Genomic DNA, 20,031 nt, shown 5'->3' on the forward strand with positions numbered 1-20,031 from the left:
AAAGCTGACGGCAATTTACCTATTTGGAATCATGTTACTATTCCTGTTAGTGTACATATGCGTGCGCGAGTGTAGTATGCTTCGTATGGTATTTTTATCTGTTGTCTTATTATTTGTTTTGTCTTTTAATGTGCACCACACTGAAATTTCTCTGTATGAGATAATAAAGTATTCGTATTCGTATTCGTATTTTCCCGTGCAAATGATTTGGCCCATTAGGTTCTTTCTTTTCATTTTTTTTTAACTGAAAATGTTTCCCGTTTTTACTTGTAAAGCACAGTCTCTCATATGAAAACTGTTCTGTTCACAATCTCCGATTTGCTCACGTTGTTACATGGGACAAGATCATGCCTCAGTCATCTGCAATTTACAAACATCAACTCACCAGCTGTACTTCCTATGCCGATTTGGATTTCTTTGTTGAATTAATTTTTGAAAGCCACTAGTGACTTTTTAAGATTTAATTCATTAAAAAAAAAATGTCCACGCACTCTGTATAGAAAGTCCTCGGTCTCTTGATTGTTGGTATGTGTCTAAAGGGAGCGATGGCCTTATCCCATGTAAAAGCCTGGCGTGATCTGAGATAGTGAGCCAAACCTATGCCAGATACTTTAAAAGATCGTTAAAGTGCGAAGGAAGGCATCTTTTTACATTTAGTCAAGTTTTGACTAAATGTTTTAACATAGAGGGGGGAATCGAGATGAGGGTCGTGGTGTTTGTGTGTGTGTGTGTGTGTGTGTGTGTGTGTGTGTGTGTGTGTGTGTGTGTAGAGCGATTCAGAGTAAACTACTGGACCGATCTTTATGAAATTTGACATGAGAGTTCCTGGGTATGAAATCCCCATACGTTTTTTTCATTTTTTCAATAAATGTCTTTGATGACGTCATATCCGGCATTTTGTGAAAGTTGAGGCGCCACTGTCACACCCTCATTTTTCAATAAAATTGATTGAAATTTTGGCCAAGCAATCTTCGACAAAGGCCGGACTTTGGTATTGCATTTCAGCTTGGAGGCTTAAAAATTATTTAATGACTTTGGTCATTAAAAATCTACAAATTGTAGGCCTAATTAAAATTATTTTTTTATAAAACGATCCAAAATTACGTTTATCGTATTCTTCATCATTTTCTGATTCCAAAAACATATAAATATGTTATATTTGGATTAAAAACAAGCTCTGAAAATTAAAAATATAAAAATTATGATTAAAAATAAATTTCCGAAATCAATTTAAAAACACTTTCATCTTATTCCTTGTCCGTTCCTGATTCCCAAAACATATAGATATGATATGTTTGGATTACAAACACATTCAGAGAGTTAAAAAGAATAAAGATATAGAAAAGCGTGCTATCCTCCTCAGCGCATCCGCTACCGCGCTTTTCTGTTAATTCCACTGCCTTTGCCACGAGCAGTGGACAGACGATGCTACGAGTGTACGGTCTTGCGGAAAAAATGCAATGCGTTCAGTTTCATTTTGTGAGTTCGACAGCTTGACTAAATGTTGTTATTTCGCCTTTCGCGACTTGGTTTTTTGTATTGCCCTATCCTCTTCTGGAGAAAAGCAAACGGCAACCAAACAACTACAACAAGAACACACCTCCCCCCCGCCCCCCCAAACAACAACGAAAACAACAGAAGAAGATACAAGATTATAAGAAAGAACAGAAATGGAGACAGAGTCAATATTTTTTTGAGATGTTCACCTCTGGCGATCGGTTTTTTAAACTGTTTTTAACCGTTTGTCAAGTTGCAAATGGAAACGAAGCTTAGCAGTAATAAATACGGTTACCTAGTGAAATACTGAAGAGAGAAAGAGTTCAACAAGTGTAAGTACAAAAGAAACCCCATAAAGGCATGAGTAAAAAAAAGAAAAGACTGCAGGCGCTGAAGTCACTTTGACTTTGTCGCAACAATTTTAAGAACAATTTCGAGAAGAAGACAAAAACATTCCCGCGAACCGGATTCGAACCATTTCCTCTACAGTCCTCCGCTCTACCAACTGAGCTATCACGGGATAGGGGGAATTAGTTACTCTTGTGAATATGACGCGAGAAGGACACCAAGTCATTTAAACTTTATAACGTATCTGTTACACGACACTTGAGATTGCCACAAGTTCTCAAACGTCGTATAGTTGTGTTCTTTTATTCTTTAAAGGCGCAATTCTTCCCGTGCAAACATTTCAGCTCACAACCTGACACTTGTCCAGGCCTTTACATGGGAAGAGCATCCATCCGGGCGAACACGCCTCTGGCGATCGTTCTTTCCTTTTATATATTTTTATTTAAAACAATTTTGCATTCATTTATTTTGTATTCATTTATGTTGAAATAATTTATTTTGAATTAATCTATTTTGAATTTATTTATTTTGTATTATTCCTTTTATATATATTTTTTTGGAATTTTGAATTCATTTATTTTGTATTATTTATTTTGTATTCATTTTGTATTATTTCTTTTATATATTTTATTTGTCTAAATTTTGTATTCATTTATTTTGTATTCATTCATTCTATATTCATTTATTTTTTAGTATTCCTTTTTTTTTAAATTTTGTATTCATTTTTAAAATTTGATTTGTTATTCATTTTTTTGGATTTTGTATTAATTTATTTTGTATTAATTTATTTTTGTATTATGTCTTTAAAAAAATTGTATTCATTTATTTTGTATTCCCTTATTATGTATTTATTTATTATGTATTATTCATTTTTTAAATTTTTGTTATAAGTATTTTTTTATATTTTTTTTACATCGTAGCTATAAAATGTCACTTTCCCCAAAATACTCTATGTTAATGCGTGCGTTTGTTTGTGAAAAGTACGTACCGTCCTTACCACGCACATGATCAGTACAGTGATCAAACACGTGAGTACAGTATTGTTTGGTCTTTTAATTTATGTCTCCTAATATTTGTCCCGAAAAGCCCTTTGACCATCCGCTTGTCTCTAACAGGAGGGGAAAGGGAAAGCTGCCACCACGAAGCCGAAAGTCCACAAACACGGGCCGAATCACAAAGGCGGCAAGCAAGAGGAAGGTGGAAAGACGTCTACGGATGATGCACCCGTTTTTTACCACAAGGACGACGACGGCGACGAGAAAGCCTCTGGCGAGGATGTTCTCCAGCAAGGCACACTGGAGGAAATCCGCCAGTTCTATAAAAACGCCACTGCGGCACCCGCTAAAGTCAGTGCTGACCGCGGCGACGTGGCTGAAGCCGAGCCGTATGGCGATCCTGGCGAAGATCTCGCCGTGGCTGAAGCCGAGCATGGTGGAGCTGGTGCTGACTACGCCGTGGCTGAAGCCGAGCATGGCGGAACTGGCGATGACCACGCCGTGGCTGAAGCCGAGCATGGTGGAGCTAATGCTGAACACGCCGTGGCTGAAGCCGAGCATGGTGGAGCTAATGCTGAACATGCCGTGGCTGAAGCCGAGCATGGTGGAACTAATGCTGAACACGCCGTGGCTGAAGCCGAGCATGGCGGAACTGGCGATCACATGTCCAGGCATCAATCACTTCGTCACAGTGACCGCACCACTGACTACGCCGTGGCTGAAGCCGAGCATGGCGGACCTGATGCTGAACACGCCGTGGCTGAAGCCGAGCATGGCGGACCTGATGCTGAACACGCCGTGGCTGAAGCCGAGCAGGGCGGAACTGGCGATCACATGTCCAGGCATCAAGCACTTCATCACAGTCCCGGCACCAATGCATTCTCCGAGAGATACCGACGCGAAACTGACGATGAAATGTCCCCCGCTCAAACCCATCGTGTGCATAGAGAATATAATGAGTAGTCTGCTATGGTTGTTTCTTGGAATCCCCCGTTGCATTCAAAATGGCAGTAATTTCATCTACAGAAACAGAGAACACTGATAAGGCAATGAGGCATTTCATCAGTCCACAGAAACAGAGAACACTGATGTATGGCTTCAACGGCACGGCCGCGCCGCGAGGCCGAGAGCACAAAACCAGCGCACGAGACTTTCAAGTTCTACACTAAAGGCGCCCTAAGACAAGGCAACGTGTATTTCTAAAACCGCTGAAGGCTTACACGATATAGAGAATGATTTACAATGAAATTTGAACAACAGCAATCTGAGAAGGAGGCACGTCACTTCATATGAAACATAAATGGGACGAATTAAACTAGGCACAATGGGTAAAAAAACAACACATTGTCAGATTTCTTTCGTAATGCTCTTGATAAGAGATACTCAGTAAATTCACTCAATGTTCGCCTCTTTGTGTGTATTAAAAAAAAAAATTCTGTCGTGTGCACGGTAAACCTGAGTCGTAGTCTGCTAGTTCTTTTTGGGGATTCCAAGTTGCAATTCACGGCTGTATTATTAAAAACAAGTTTCCCCATCGTTGTGTTATTATAAATATGTTCTACAATCGTTGTGTTCAGTACAAATAAGTTGTGCAATCGTTGTGTTATTACAAAGACATTCTAGAATCGTTGTGTTATTACAATTACGTTTTACAGTCGCTGTGTTATTATAAATAAGTTCAGCAATCGTTGTGTTAATAACAAATAAGTTCTGTGACAATCATTGAGCGAGTTTTCGCGAGGAACAGGGTTGAGCTACGGTAGGGTCACTGCGCATGTCTGGTTTTTTTCTTCGCGGAAACGCTGTTGGGTTGTGTCCAGTCGCGTCCCTTGCAACAAGATGGCGACAAGCGCGTTACGGATTTACTGTTGTGGAGAGTTGATGGACGACGATGATGAACAAGCAGTACTGTTTTATTGTTGATGTGAATGTAATGCCAAAACATCGAACTATCGATTCGAACGTCAATGAAGAAGTGAGCGTGAAAATCGAGCGCAAAACAGCCGGGTAAAAGTTCAGGGCGCTAAAGTACATTTGAGCCGAAATCGCACCCAAACTCCTGTTGACCTCATTTCTTCCCAAAATAAACATCACTGCTAAAATAAAATGCATTAAAACCAAGACAGTATCCAACCCAGTATCCTTAATTTTTGAAAGGCTAAGTGATTTACAACAAATGTCTTCTCACAATCCGTAACTTTGTCAAAAAATATTTGCAGAAGTTTCTCACCTCGCCTTGGCAGCCATCTTGGAACTGGAGAGACCCTACGCAGGAAGCAAGGTTGAAAGTTGGTTAACCGGTGACGTCACTCCAGTCGTACCGGACCGAGTTTTTGCGACCTCCGGTTCGACTCGAGTCACCTTAGTTGACGCTAAAACTCGCTCATTGTGTTATTGTGAACTTGTTCCAACGCAGTTCACGGACAACATGTCCGAGAAATGTTGTATCTTCCCTTCTTTCCCTCCTTCCTTTCTGTAAGTCTTTTTCTTCTCGATCTTTCGTTTGACCCCTGGCTTCTTTCATGTACACCTTCGAGTAGGGCCTACTGAGTTAGTCAGTTTATCGTGTGTTTGTCAGTTTATCGTGTGTTTGTCAGTTTATCGTGTGTTTGTCAGTTTATCGTGTGTTTGTCAGTTTATCGTGTGTTTGTCAGTTTATCGTGTGTTTGTCAGTTTCGGGTTTATCTCTGTCTGATCATAGTCAGTTTTGACCCGTTTATGCAACTCGTTAATGTTGCGTTGGCACAAAGTTTTCGTGTTGATCAGTTTTAATAAAAATCCACAACGTTAAATGCAATTCACAAAACGTATTGTCTTGCATTTCTGGCCCCTGTCTGCGTGTGAGTCTGACTGCGTGTGTGTCCCTCCGTCTCCCTATCTGTCTGTTTGGCTGGCTGGCTGGCTGGCTGGCTGGCTGGCTGGCTGGCTGTCTGGCTGGCTGTCTGTCTGTATGTCTGACTGTCTTCATGTCTGTGGATCCATCAGTTACTTTGCCCACAATGGTATCAGTCTGTCTCCTGTCTGTCTTCCACTGTCATTCTTCCGTCAACTTATAAATCATTAAAACAAAAAGAAGAAGTACAAAACAAGTCAGTCTCAGTTCTCGCTGGCCAAGAACTCAGTTTGGGACATGTGATTGAACATACAATACAGAAACGGTGTGCGTGTGTGGTGTGCGTGTGTGTGCGTGTGTGTGTGCGTGCGTGCGTGTATGCGTGCGTGCGTGTGCGTGTGCGTGTGTGTGTGCGCCGCGCGCGCGCGCGCGTGTGTGTGTGTGTGTGTGTGTTCAAATGCATGACGTGTGTGTTCTTGCTGTCCTTCCAAATACATCAGTTACCCGGACAGCCTGAGAGCCACTGCGGTTCAAACAAACAAACAAACAAACAAACAAATACAAAAACATTTAAAAGCAGCAAATTCAAATGAAGAGGAAACAAAAAAAGGAGAAAAACTTTTTAAAAAGTACCCCCCCCCCCCCCCCCCAACCACCCCCTGCAAGAAAAAACAACAACCGATAAACAAACAAACAAACAAAACAACACACTTAAATATTCAAACATGAAGAAAAATAACAAATAGGTCTAAAACGAATACCCGTGACAGATGACAACAATAACAACTACAACAACAACAGCAACACCACCACCACCACCACCACCACAAAACCAACAACAACAATAACAACAACAACGATTATAACAACAACAGCTACAACAACAACAATTACGTTTAGCCGAAATCCCAGGACCAGCATCCATTGTGCATTGTGCATAAACATAAAGATGTAGATTACCTTGAGTTCTTCTCAACCGACCACTGACTCAACTTTACATAAATTGACATCCATGGAAGACTTGCCTTTGATGACTTACGAAAGTAGTTCTTCTTTACAAAAGCAATAGAATAGATTGCACACTGGTCCGTGCGTGTGTCTGTTTTGTCTAACGTATCTCTACGCATCGAAACGCACACCAATATCGGGTGCCTGTGCCAGTTCAAGGGACACCACTCCAAAACGTTACAAGGCACGTGACTGCACACTCGACCAAAACAAGTCGTCTGCCGGATTCGAACTCAAAATCTTTCACAGATGAGATTGTGAGGATCTTTACAGAGTTGCATCGCGGTGCAGCCATGCTTGAATTTGTGAAAACCTTCGACCTGCTCGGCTCCATTACCCAGTTTTTGCAGGAGCGTCGGCAGTCTCTTGGAGTTTCAGGTAGGTGCCTGGTCTTAGGGGTTGTTGGCAAAAGTGTCTCTTGTGCAGACAAATAAATCGTGTAATGTAAGTCAGATAGTTCAAAGGGTAATCTCTCGCCATGCTTTGGACTATATGCCTTTAGATCAGTTATTACGAGCAGGTGACAGTGCACCCACGAATAGCAGTAACATCAGCAACAATAAACGTTTACAGATCTATACATGTATGTATACACTAATACAGTCCAACCAGAATATATATATATATAGGCTACATAGGGACCACCCAAGGGACCGACCATAGTTGGTCGTTATACACAGGTGGTCGCTAATGGAAAGGTGAAGTTTATAAAAACAATTTAAACTCGCCGATCTTTAGGAGCAGTGTAATAGCTAGGCATACTGCATTTTGGTATTTGTTCTAAAAGGATTGACACACACACATGTATGCAAACATCCAACAACAGAAAAATGTGCTTTTTAATTTTAGTCTCTTAGTTTTCAAATTCTTCAGCATTGACTTTGATGTTCAGTTATCTACGCATGTGCATGCAGGTCTACCATGCAGTGCCAGATGCAATGAGCCATAAAATAAGATGCACTACTGTATACAGTGGTCGCCGCTTAATAAAGCCACTTCTGGACCGACGAAAAATGGCTTTAATAAGCGGCGGATTTATTAACCGGCGGTCCAGGAATACGTCATTTTCGAGAAAAAAAATCTTCTCTTTTGTTTACGTCACTCAGTCACTTTCTTTCGTCATTTACACTTGTTTGAATCTAAACAAAACTTCACGAAGGATGTTGAACTTTTGTTTTAATTATGTACGTGTACTTAACTTTGATCACTTCGGTACATCAATAATTTCACTGTCACCGTCACGAATCATTACTCGTCAGAGAAGAACGATTTTATGAGTGTTTGTTTGTTGGTCGTCTTCCACATCATGCAGTTCTCTCACTGAGTCTGCGAATGGTTCAAATTCTTCCATGCGGTAACCACGACTTTCCAGACCAGATCGAAGGCGGGTCATTATTTGCCTCATCTCTGGGTTTGAAGGCGGTGGGGGTGGCATCTCTTCATCCTCCTCGTCATCTTCATCATCACCTGTCAAGTCCAATTGCCCGGCTTCCACATTTGCACGTTCACGCAAATCAGTGACGATGGTGTGAAACGCTGCCTCTTCACTGTCATCCACCGGTTCTGTAACAGACGCATCATCGTCTATTGAGACCCACTGATCAAATTCCTCAGGAGTCATGTCGACATCGGGACCAGTGATGGCAGGACCAGCGTCCTCTTCCTCTGCGTTGTCAGGACGATTGAGACTGAATCCGGCCTTTACCCAGCAGTTTCCAATTGTACTTTCTGTCACCTTCACCCATGCACCATAGAGCATATAGAGCATATAAATGGCATCAAGCATGGTCATCTTTTTGGCGATAACGTTTGCGTTCATGTCACCAGATTCTGTCTCTTCAAGAGCGGATATGATGGCTTTTCGCATCTCAAACCGAAAATAAGCCTTCAAAGAGCGTATGATGCCCATGTCACAAGATTGAATGATCGACGTGGTGTTTGGTGGCAAACGATGGATCGAGATTTGTGTCAGTCCCGTTACACTGCTTACAGTCCCGTGAGCACTGCAATTGTCGATGATCAGCGCAATTTTGCGACCCTCAAGACGTAGTTGTCTGTCCCATTTTTTCAGCCACTGTGACACAATTTCTCCTGTCATCCACGCATTTCTAGAAGACTCGTAATCAACGGGTAACGACTGAATCTGAACATTTTTGAAGCATCGTGGGTTTTTTGCTTTCCCTATCACAAGCAACCGTTTTTTATGTCCATCACGACTGCAGCAAACAAGAGCAGTTATGCAATCTTTCACAGTTTTGAAGTCACGGATTGTCCTCTTTTCAGATGTCTTTAGGTAGGTGCTGTCTGGTAACGCTCGGAAGTAAATTCCCGTCTCATCGGCATTGTAAATTTGTGACGAGTCGTAATCGGAGAGAAGTTGTGGCATTTCATCATCCTTCCACTTAGATGCAGCATGGACGTCGGCGTCCTTAGCCTCTCCATGCACTTTGTGGAAAAGCAATCCATTCCTCAGCTACCATCTAGTGAACCATCCATCTGTCGCTTTAAATTCATGATGATCCAACGCTTTTGCCAATTCTTCAGCTTTATCACAGAGCAGCGGTCCATGAAGAGGGGCTCCTTTGCATGGCTCTCATTTGCTGAAACCATCTGAGAAGACCCTCCTCAACTTTTTTGTCTTTACCAAACCGCTGTCGTTTTCTCATTGGAGAATCTTTTTCGGCGCTTTCATGTTTTAGCCTTTCTTCGTTCTTCAAAATGTTCGTTAGCAAAGTCCTGCATGGACACCCCCAGGTTTGCTGCACCTTCCCTCAAGCTGCATGCCTGAAGATCTTTAAATTTCTTGTAAATTTCCAGTTTCTCGTCTGTTGTCAAATCCTGGCGTTTTCTTTTCGGCATGTTTGATTCAATCCCTCTTGTTGCCAATCCGATAGAAGACAGTAAACTGATTTAATTTAGTCATGAACACAACACGCGATCAAAGCTACACAATTTATGAACTCAACACGTGCGGTTTTTATTGACTGACATTCTTTTCTGAACTCGGTTACTTCGTGATACGCGTGAGCGTGGACATAAATAGGCCTATGACTTGAGCGATTACAAGAACAAGATAATGTGAGTTTTAGTCACAAACTACGTGATTTCTCTGAGAAAACTGGCTTTAATAAGCGGCGGGTTGGGTTTGTTAACCGGCTTTTTCAAATACATAAGATATAGTGATAAATCCGGACCGTCTGAAATCGGCTTTTATAAGCGGCTGGCTCTATTAACCGCGGTTTTATTAAGCGGCGTCCACTGTATTGCTATTTATGGGAAATGAGTGGAGATGGACGAAGCAGATGAAACAGACCACACCATTAACATACAAGCCAAAAACAACAGAGTCAAAGTGTAGTGTTGCTGCAGTAGGCCACCAAACTGACCATTTTATTAAAATCTCTGATGAATTATAATGTTTCAAGAATAGATAGTTAATTGCCAAACCTGTTATTTAATTTATTTGGGTATTCTCATGGAATCCAACAATTAAATTTCGTTATAAAATCTAGAGAGCCCGTAAAGCTTTTGGGTCTGTTCCGCCATAACACAAAGGACAAGGGATAAAACAAGAATAAAGACGAGAGCAAAAATGATGCTGTCTGTAGCAAGATAAAGAACAGAGTGACAGCGTGCGCAAAGGGAAATCATCTACGCTCTGCTGCTTCACAGTCATTGGTCCAAGAGTAATGGAACATTCTCTGGCACTGCACAGCGTTTGGTCCATGTGCTACTCATTAATATACATGCGGTTGCAGCAGAGAGCAGAGGGGGGGGGGGGGGGGGGGGACTAATTTCCCATAAACCTCCATGTTACTCACAAGACTTTTTATGTTTTTAGACAGTGCAACTTTGCGTCCCCGCCTGGTCAATCAGGAAAGAGGGGGACTGATCATCTACACTTGGAATGACTTGTCTGAGGATGCTAAGGTAATATGGATATATATTTATATATATATATTTGACATTAATAAGTTAATTATATGGCCAGGGTTTGTTTTTCAGACACAATTTATGACAGAATGAGAGAGAGTGGGTTATCATTTTCATTATAGTGAGCAACATTTTCATACTTCTAGCCAAGCTTGGAAATTACTAATTCCTACCTGCAAAAACAGAATTTCACCATGACAAATTGTTATTAGGCCTAAAAAAAAAAAATAGGTGTGGTTACGGTAACCCGACCTACCCTATTTTTAGGGGCCGACCCTATAACTTTTTATTACATTTGTCAACAAAAAAAAACCAAAACGAGTGCAGAAAACGCAATGAAAGCGAAATCGCCCGAGTCGCACACTTATTTCCCTGTCAAGTAGGTTTAATTTGTACACATTAGAAAAAAAAGTTTAAAAAAAAAAGTGATTGCCTACCTTCCTACCCTATTTTTTTTGGCTATGTTACCGTAACCACACCTTTTTTTTTTTTGCCTTAATGTTAATTGGCATGTGACAAACATGTTGCAAGTGCATTAAATTGCCTGCCATTTGTGTTTGTTGGAGAAGGGGGGGGGGGGGGATGGAGAGAGATCAAGAGAGAGGCAGAGAGGGCAATCAGGGCCCCATTGAATCAGGGCAAAAAGAGAGCAGTGTTAAAACTAAAAGATTATTTTTACATTCAGTGCTTATGCAAATGGTTCACAAAACATGTGTTGTTTCGATTTTGCCTGAAATATTTCTATCCAGTGCAAGCATAGCACGACGTGATTTTTAACTTTTATTCCCACATCTGTGCGGCAGGTGGTGGGTCCTGTCACCCATGTTGGAGTGTATGATCCACTGGCACAGAAACACAAGGTGAGTACAGCCATGCATCTGTTGCACAGAAACACAAGGTGAGTACAGCCATGCATCTGTTGCTAAGAAACACAAGGTGAGTACAGCCATGCATCTGTTGCTAAGAAACACAAGGTGAGTACAGCCATGCATCTGTTGCAAAGAAACACAAGGTGAGTACAGCCATGCATCTGTTGCTAAGAAACACAAGGTGAGTACAGCCATGCATCTGTTGCTAAGAAACACAAGGTGAGTACAGCCATGCATCTGTTGCAAAGAAACACAAGGTGAGTACAGCCATGCATCTGTTGCAAAGGAATCTATGCGCTTTTTCTCATCCAAGTCGCTTTTTTGTGTGCCTATGCAACGAATCTTAAACTACTCACTTATCGCCCCCCCCCCCCCCCCCCCCCCCCCCCCCCACCCCCGGCGCAAATCAAGAGCACACGATAATCCCAAAGAAATGACACTCCTCTTTCTCTCCCTCTTATTACTTACAGTTATACTCACACACCTGCGTGCGCACACACTCACATACACCTGACACACACGCAATCACTCTCGTGCGCACATACATCACACATAGCCAAGTCATGTATTGATTTGGGCAAATAACGAGGGCAGTTTATTCAAGAGAATACCATCTGACAATGAGAGATATCATTGTGCAGTGATAAGTCCCATAAGTCCACAACAAAAAACAACAAACATTTGGTTACACTAACAACAAACACAAGGAGCCCTCACTCAAAGATTTAACACCGTGAATAATGATTACATAACAAGGTTCGAGTCGCTTCATGCACAACCTCACTTCAAGTGAAGGCACAAACAGGCATGCATTTGCCTCAAAATTAAAAACATCATGCAACGGATTGCTAACAAAATACAACGGTGGATGCCGGGGGTGGATGGGGGGTAAGAAATAGTTGGCATATGCCCGCTGCGCCGCGCTGGTAAGGACTGACCACAATGTGTTGCTCTCCCGTTCTTATAGACCCCCGCTGATGCATCACACGTGCAAGCCCCCCGGCAACATGGACATTGCGGCTGGGCTATTCTCCTTGACTTTCACAAGTCCTCTCTCCCCTCTCTTTCTAATTACGGGCCTAAGTGTTGATATCCTGCTTTACTACCCTCTCTTCCCTACCTGCCAACACTGATCCCTTTAGGCCTACCTCAAGTATCTAACATCCTCCTCCTCTACCCGCGGCTAATCTGTCTCGTTTAAATAGAGTTTATCTGACGCTGTCCGCTCTATCTAAACTCACACTTATTGAGACAGAGCGCTTCAAGATTGCAACACAAAAAAGAGATGATGACGCGAGATGTGAAAGAAATTTTTCATACTTTAGTTTAAGTAGCAGAAGATTTGGTCAATGAAACTGTTAGAGAGAATGTACATTAATATGGTGGGAATGTTGGCTGGGGTGGTCACTGAACCTTCAAAAGCAGTGGATCCTTTGGGTCACATTGACAACCACGCCGAGAAGACTGCAACATGCTACACAGGTGTAGCATGCAAAAGCATGTGATAACATTGTAGTTTACTGTAGTATTGTTTTCACTGTGCAGGTGCTGTGGATTTACAATCAGAAGGTGTAGCATGCAAAAGAATGTGATACATACATTGTAGTTTACTGTAGTATTGTTTTCACTGTGCAGGTGCTGTGGATTTACAATCAGAAGGTGTAGCATGCAAAAGAATATGATACATACATTGTAGTTTACTGTAGTATTCTTTTCACTGTGCAGGTGCTGTGGATTTACAATCAGAAGGTGTAGCATGCAAAAGAATGTGATACATACATTGTAGTTTACTGTAGTATTCTTTTCACTGTGCAGGTGCTGTGGATTTACAATCAGAAGGTGTAGCATGCAAAAGCATGTGATAACATTGTAGTTTACTGTAGTATTCTTTTCACTGTGCAGGTGCTGTGGATTTACAATCAGAAGGTGTAGCATGCAAAAGAATGTGATACATACATTGTAGTTTACTGTAGTATTGTTTTCACTGTGCAGGTGCTGTGGATTTACAATCAGAAGGTGTAGCATGCAAAAGAATATGATACATACATTGTAGTTTACTGTAGTATTCTTTTCACTGTGCAGGTGCTGTGGATTTACAATCAGAAGGTGTAGCATGCAAAAGAATGTGATACATACATTGTAGTTTACTGTAGTATTGTTATCACTGTGCAGGTGCTGTGGATTTACAATCAGAAGGTGTAGCATGCAAAAGAATGTGATACATACATTGTAGTTTACTGTAGTATTCTTTTCACTGTGCAGGTGCTGTGGATTTACAATCAGAATGTGTAGCATGCAAAAGAATGTGATACATACATTGTAGTTTACTGTAGTATTGTTATCACTGTGCAGGTGCTGTGGATTTACAATCAGAAGGTGTAGCATGCAAAAGAATGTGATACATACATTGTAGTTTACTGTAGTATTGTTTTCACTGTGCAGGTGCTGTGGATTTACAATCAGAAGGTGTAGCATGCAAAAGAATGTGATACATACATTGTAGTTTACTGTAGTATTGTTTTCACTGTGCAGGTGCTGTGGATTTACAATCAGAAGGTGTAGCATGCAAAAGAATGTGATACATACATTGTAGTTTACTGTAGTATTGTTTTCACTGTGCAGGTGCTGTGGATTTACAATCAGAAGGTGTAGCATGCAAAAGAATGTGATACATACATTGTAGTTTACTGTAGTATTGTTATCACTGTGCAGGTGCTGTGGATTTACAATCAGAAGGTGTAGCATGCAAAAGAATGTGATACATACATTGTAGTTTACTGTAGTATTGTTTTCACTGTGCAGGTGCTGTGGATTTACAATCAGAAGGTGTAGCATGCAAAAGAATGTGATACATACATTGTAGTTTACTGTAGTATTGTTTTCACTGTGCAGGTGCTGTGGATTTACAATCAGAAGGTGTAGCATGCAAAAGAATGTGATACATACATTGTAGTTTACTGTAGTATTGTTATCACTGTGCAGGTGCTGTGGATTTACAATCAGAAGGTGTAGCATGCAAAAGAATGTGATACATACATTGTAGTTTACTGTAGTATTGTTTTCACTGTGCAGGTGCTGTGGATTTACAATCAGAAGGTGTAGCATGCAAAAGAATGTGATACATACATTGTAGTTTACTGTAGTATTGTTTTCACTGTGCAGGTGCTGTGGATTTACAATCAGAAGGTGTAGCATGCAAAAGAATGTGATACATACATTGTAGTTTACTGTAGTATTGTTTTCACTGTGCAGGTGCTGTGGATTTACAATCAGAAGGTGTAGCATGCAAAAGAATGTGATACATACATTGTAGTTTACTGTAGTATTGTTTTCACTTGTGCAGGTGCTGTGGATTTACAATCAGAAGGTGTAGCATGCAAAAGAATGTGATACATACATTGTAGTTTACTGTAGTATTGTTTTCACTGTGCAGGTGCTGTGGATTTACAATCAGAAGGTGTAGCATGCAAAAGAATGTGATACATACATTGTAGTTTACTGTAGTATTGTTTTCACTGTGCAGGTGCTGTGGATTTACAATCAGAAGGTGTAGCATGCAAAAGAATGTGATACATACATTGTAGTTTACTGTAGTATTGTTTTCACTGTGCAGGTGCTGTGGATTTACAATCAGAAGGTGTAGCATGCAAAAGAATGTGATACATACATTGTAGTTTACTGTAGTATTGTTTTCACTGTGCAGGTGCTGTGGATTTACAATCAGAAGGTGTAGCATGCAAAAGAATGTGATACATACATTGTAGTTTACTGTAGTATTGTTTTCACTGTGCAGGTGCTGTGGATTTACAATCAGAAGGTGTAGCATGCAAAAGAATGTGATACATACATTGTAGTTTACTGTAGTATTGTTTTCACTGTGCAGGTGCTGTGGATTTACAATCAGAAGGTGTAGCATGCAAAAGAATGTGATACATACATTGTAGTTTACTGTAGTATTGTTTTCACTGTGCAGGTGCTGTGGATTTACAATCAGAAGGTGTAGCATGCAAAAGAATGTGATACATACATTGTAGTTTACTGTAGTATTGTTTTCACTGTGCAGGTGCTGTGGATTTACAATCAGAAGGTGTAGCATGCAAAAGAATGTGATACATACATTGTAGTTTACTGTAGTATTGTTTTCACTGTGCAGGTGCTGTGGATTTACAATCAGAAGGTGTAGCATGCAAAAGAATGTGATACATACATTGTAGTTTACTGTAGTATTGTTTTCACTGTGCAGGTGCTGTGGATTTACAATCAGAAGGTGTAGCATGCAAAAGAATGTGATACATACATTGTAGTTTACTGTAGTATTGTTATCACTGTGCAGGTGCTGTGGATTTACAATCAGAAGGTGTAGCATGCAAAAGAATGTGATACATACATTGTAGTTTACTGTAGTATTGTTTTCACTGTGCAGGTGCTGTGGATTTACAATCAGAAGGTGTAGCATGCAAAAGAATGTGATACATACATTGTAGTTTACTGTAGTATTGTTTTCACTGTGCAGGTGCTGTGGATTTACAATCAGAAGGTGTAGCATGCAAAAGAATGTGATACATACATTGTAGTTTACTGTAGTATTGTTATCACTGTGCAGGTGCTGTGGATTTACAATCAGAAGGTGTAGCATGCAAAAGAATGTGATACATACATTGTAGTTTACTGTAGTATTGTTTTCACTGTGCAGGTGCTGTGGATTTACAATCAGAAGGTGTAGCATGCAAAAGAATGTGATACATACATTGTAGTTTACTGTAGTATTGTTTTCACTGTGCAGGTGCTGTGGATTTACAATCAGAAGGTGTAGCATGCAAAAGAATGTGATACATACATTGTAGTTTACTGTAGTATTGTTATCACTGTGCAGGTGCTGTGGATTTACAATCAGAAGGTGTAGCATGCAAAAGAATGTGATACATACATTGTAGTTTACTGTAGTATTGTTTTCACTGTGCAGGTGCTGTGGATTTACAATCAGAAGGTGTAGCATGCAAAAGAATGTGATACATACATTGTAGTTTACTGTAGTATTGTTTTCACTGTGCAGGTGCTGTGGATTTACAATCAGAAGGTGTAGCATGCAAAAGAATGTGATACATACATTGTAGTTTACTGTAGTATTGTTTTCACTGTGCAGGTGCTGTGGATTTACAATCAGAAGGTGTAGCATGCAAAAGAATGTGATACATACATTGTAGTTTACTGTAGTATTGTTTTCATTGTGCAGGTGCTGTGGATTTACAATCAGAAGGTGTAGCATGCAAAAGAATGTGATACATACATTGTAGTTTACTGTAGTATTGTTTTCACTGTGCAGGTGCTGTGGATTTACAATCAGAAGGTGTAGCATGCAAAAGAATGTGATACATACATTGTAGTTTACTGTAGTATTGTTTTCACTGTGCAGGTGCTGTGGATTTACAATCAGAAGGTGTAGCATGCAAAAGAATGTGATACATACATTGTAGTTTACTGTAGTATTGTTATCACTGTGCAGGTGCTGTGGATTTACAATCAGAAGGTGTAGCATGCAAAAGAATGTGATACATACATTGTAGTTTACTGTAGTATTGTTTTCACTGTGCAGGTGCTGTGGATTTACAATCAGAAGGTGTAGCATGCAAAAGAATGTGATACATACATTGTAGTTTACTGTAGTATTGTTTTCACTGTGCAGGTGCTGTGGATTTACAATCAGAAGGTGTAGCATGCAAAAGAATGTGATACATACATTGTAGTTTACTGTAGTATTGTTTTCACTGTGCAGGTGCTGTGGATTTACAATCAGAAGGTGTAGCATGCAAAAGAATGTGATACATACATTGTAGTTTACTGTAGTATTGTTTTCACTGTGCAGGTGCTGTGGATTTACAATCAGAAGGTGTAGCATGCAAAAGAATGTGATACATACATTGTAGTTTACTGTAGTATTGTTTTCACTGTGCAGGTGCTGTGGATTTACAATCAGAAGGTGTAGCATGCAAAAGAATGTGATACATACATTGTAGTTTACTGTAGTATTGTTTTCACTGTGCAGGTGCTGTGGATTTACAATCAGAAGGTGTAGCATGCAAAAGAATGTGATACATACATTGTAGTTTACTGTAGTATTGTTTTCACTGTGCAGGTGCTGTGGATTTACAATCAGAAGGTGTAGCATGCAAAAGAATGTGATACATACATTGTAGTTTACTGTAGTATTGTTTTCACTGTGCAGGTGCTGTGGATTTACAATCAGAAGGTGTAGCATGCAAAAGAATGTGATACATACATTGTAGTTTACTGTAGTATTGTTTTCACTGTGCAGGTGCTGTGGATTTACAATCAGAAGGTGTAGCATGCAAAAGAATGTGATACATACATTGTAGTTTACTGTAGTATTGTTTTCACTGTGCAGGTGCTGTGGATTTACAATCAGAAGGTGTAGCATGCAAAAGAATGTGATACATACATTGTAGTTTACTGTAGTATTGTTTTCACTGTGCAGGTGCTGTGGATTTACAAACAGAAGGTGTAGCATGCAAAAGAATGTGATACATACATTGTAGTTTACTGTAGTATTGTTTTCACTGTGCAGGTGCTGTGGATTTACAATCAGAAGGTGTAGCATGCAAAAGAATGTGATACATACATTGTAGTTTACTGTAGTATTGTTTTCACTGTGCAGGTGCTGTGGATTTACAATCAGAAGGTGTAGCATGCAAAAGAATGTGATACATACATTGTAGTTTACTGTAGTATTCTTTTCACTGTGCAGGTGCTGTGGATTTACAATCAGAAGGTGTAGCATGCAAAAGAATGTGATACATACATTGTAGTTTACTGTAGTATTGTTATCACTGTGCAGGTGCTGTGGATTTACAATCAGAAGGTGTAGCATGCAAAAGAATGTGATACATACATTGTAGTTTACTGTAGTATTGTTTTCACTGTGCAGGTGCTGTGGATTTACAATCAGAAGGTGTAGCATGCAAAAGAATATGATACATACATTGTAGTTTACTGTAGTATTCTTTTCACTGTGCAGGTGCTGTGGATTTACAATCAGAAGGTGTAGCATGCAAAAGAATGTGATACATACATTGTAGTTTACTGTAGTATTGTTTTCACTGTGCAGGTGCTGTGGATTTACAATCAGAAGGTGTAGCATGCAAAAGAATGTGATACATACATTGTAGTTTACTGTAGTATTGTTATCACTGTGCAGGTGCTGTGGATTTACAATCAGAAGGTGTAGCATGCAAAAGAATGTGATACATACATTGTAGTTTACTGTAGTATTGTTTTCACTGTGCAGGTGCTGTGGATTTACAATCAGAAGGTGTAGCATGCAAAAGAATGTGATACATACATTGTAGTTTACTGTAGTATTGTTTTCACTGTGCAGGTGCTGTGGATTTACAATCAGAAGGTGTAGCATGCAAAAGAATGTGATACATACATTGTAGTTTACTGTAGTATTGTTTTCACTGTGCAGGTGCTGTGGATTTACAATCAGAAGGTGTAGCATGCAAAAGAATGTGATACATACATTGTAGTTTACTGTAGTATTGTTTTCACTGTGCAGGTGCTGTGGATTTACAATCAGAAGGTGTAGCATGCAAAAGAATGTGATACATACATTGTAGTTTACTGTAGTATTGTTTTCACTTTGCAGGTGCTGTGGATTTACAATCAGAAGGTGTAGCATGCAAAAGAATGTGATACATACATTGTAGTTTACTGTAGTATTGTTTTCACTGTGCAGGTGCTGTGGATTTACAATCAGAAGGTGTAGCATGCAAAAGAATGTGATACATACATTGTAGTTTACTGTAGTATTGTTTTCATTGTGCAGGTGCTGTGGATTTACAATCAGAAGGTGTAGCATGCAAAAGAATGTGATACATACATTGTAGTTTACTGTAGTATTGTTTTCACTGTGCAGGTGCTGTGGATTTACAATCAGAAGGTGTAGCATGCAAAAGAATGTGATACATACATTGTAGTTTACTGTAGTATTGTTTTCACTGTGCAGGTGCTGTGGATTTACAATCAGAAGGTGTAGCATGCAAAAGAATGTGATACATACATTGTAGTTTACTGTAGTATTGTTTTCACTGTGCAGGTGCTGTGGATTTACAATCAGAAGGTGTAGCATGCAAAAGAATGTGATACATACATTGTAGTTTACTGTAGTATTGTTTTCACTGTGCAGGTGCTGTGGATTTACAATCAGAAGGTGTAGCATGCAAAAGAATGTGATACATACATTGTAGTTTACTGTAGTATTGTTTTCACTGTGCAGGTGCTGTGGATTTACAATCAGAAGGTGTAGCATGCAAAAGAATGTGATACATACATTGTAGTTTACTGTAGTATTGTTTTCACTGTGCAGGTGCTGTGGATTTACAATCAGAAGGTGTAGCATGCAAAAGAATGTGATACATACATTGTAGTTTACTGTAGTATTGTTTTCACTGTGCAGGTGCTGTGGATTTACAATCAGAAGGTGTAGCATGCAAAAGAATGTGATACATACATTGTAGTTTACTGTAGTATT

General features: G+C 40.0%; 2 protein-coding genes across 2 annotated transcripts in view; both read left to right on the forward strand.

The window, feature by feature from the left end:
- Window positions 1-4,465, forward strand: part of LOC138965352 (uncharacterized) — a 5,464-nt gene extending 999 nt beyond the window's left edge. The window contains exon 2 of the mRNA XM_070337492.1: window positions 2,961-4,465. Within this exon, the coding sequence (XP_070193593.1) occupies window positions 2,961-3,803 (843 nt within the window). The 3' untranslated portion in view covers window positions 3,804-4,465. The remainder of the gene's footprint in view (window positions 1-2,960) is intronic.
- Window positions 4,466-6,869: 2,404 nt separating this feature from the next.
- The window catches only part of LOC138965354 (protein pigeon-like), a 73,388-nt gene continuing 60,226 nt past the window's right edge, over window positions 6,870-20,031 (forward strand). The window contains exons 1-3 of the mRNA XM_070337493.1: window positions 6,870-7,059; window positions 10,523-10,611; window positions 11,418-11,474. Coding sequence (XP_070193594.1) covers window positions 6,975-7,059; window positions 10,523-10,611; window positions 11,418-11,474 — 231 coding nt within the window. The 5' untranslated portion in view covers window positions 6,870-6,974. The remainder of the gene's footprint in view (window positions 7,060-10,522; window positions 10,612-11,417; window positions 11,475-20,031) is intronic.

This window comes from Littorina saxatilis, linkage group LG4 (assembly GCF_037325665.1).
Source record: "Littorina saxatilis isolate snail1 linkage group LG4, US_GU_Lsax_2.0, whole genome shotgun sequence".
In the NCBI taxonomy this organism is placed as follows: Eukaryota; Metazoa; Mollusca; class Gastropoda; order Littorinimorpha; family Littorinidae; genus Littorina; species Littorina saxatilis.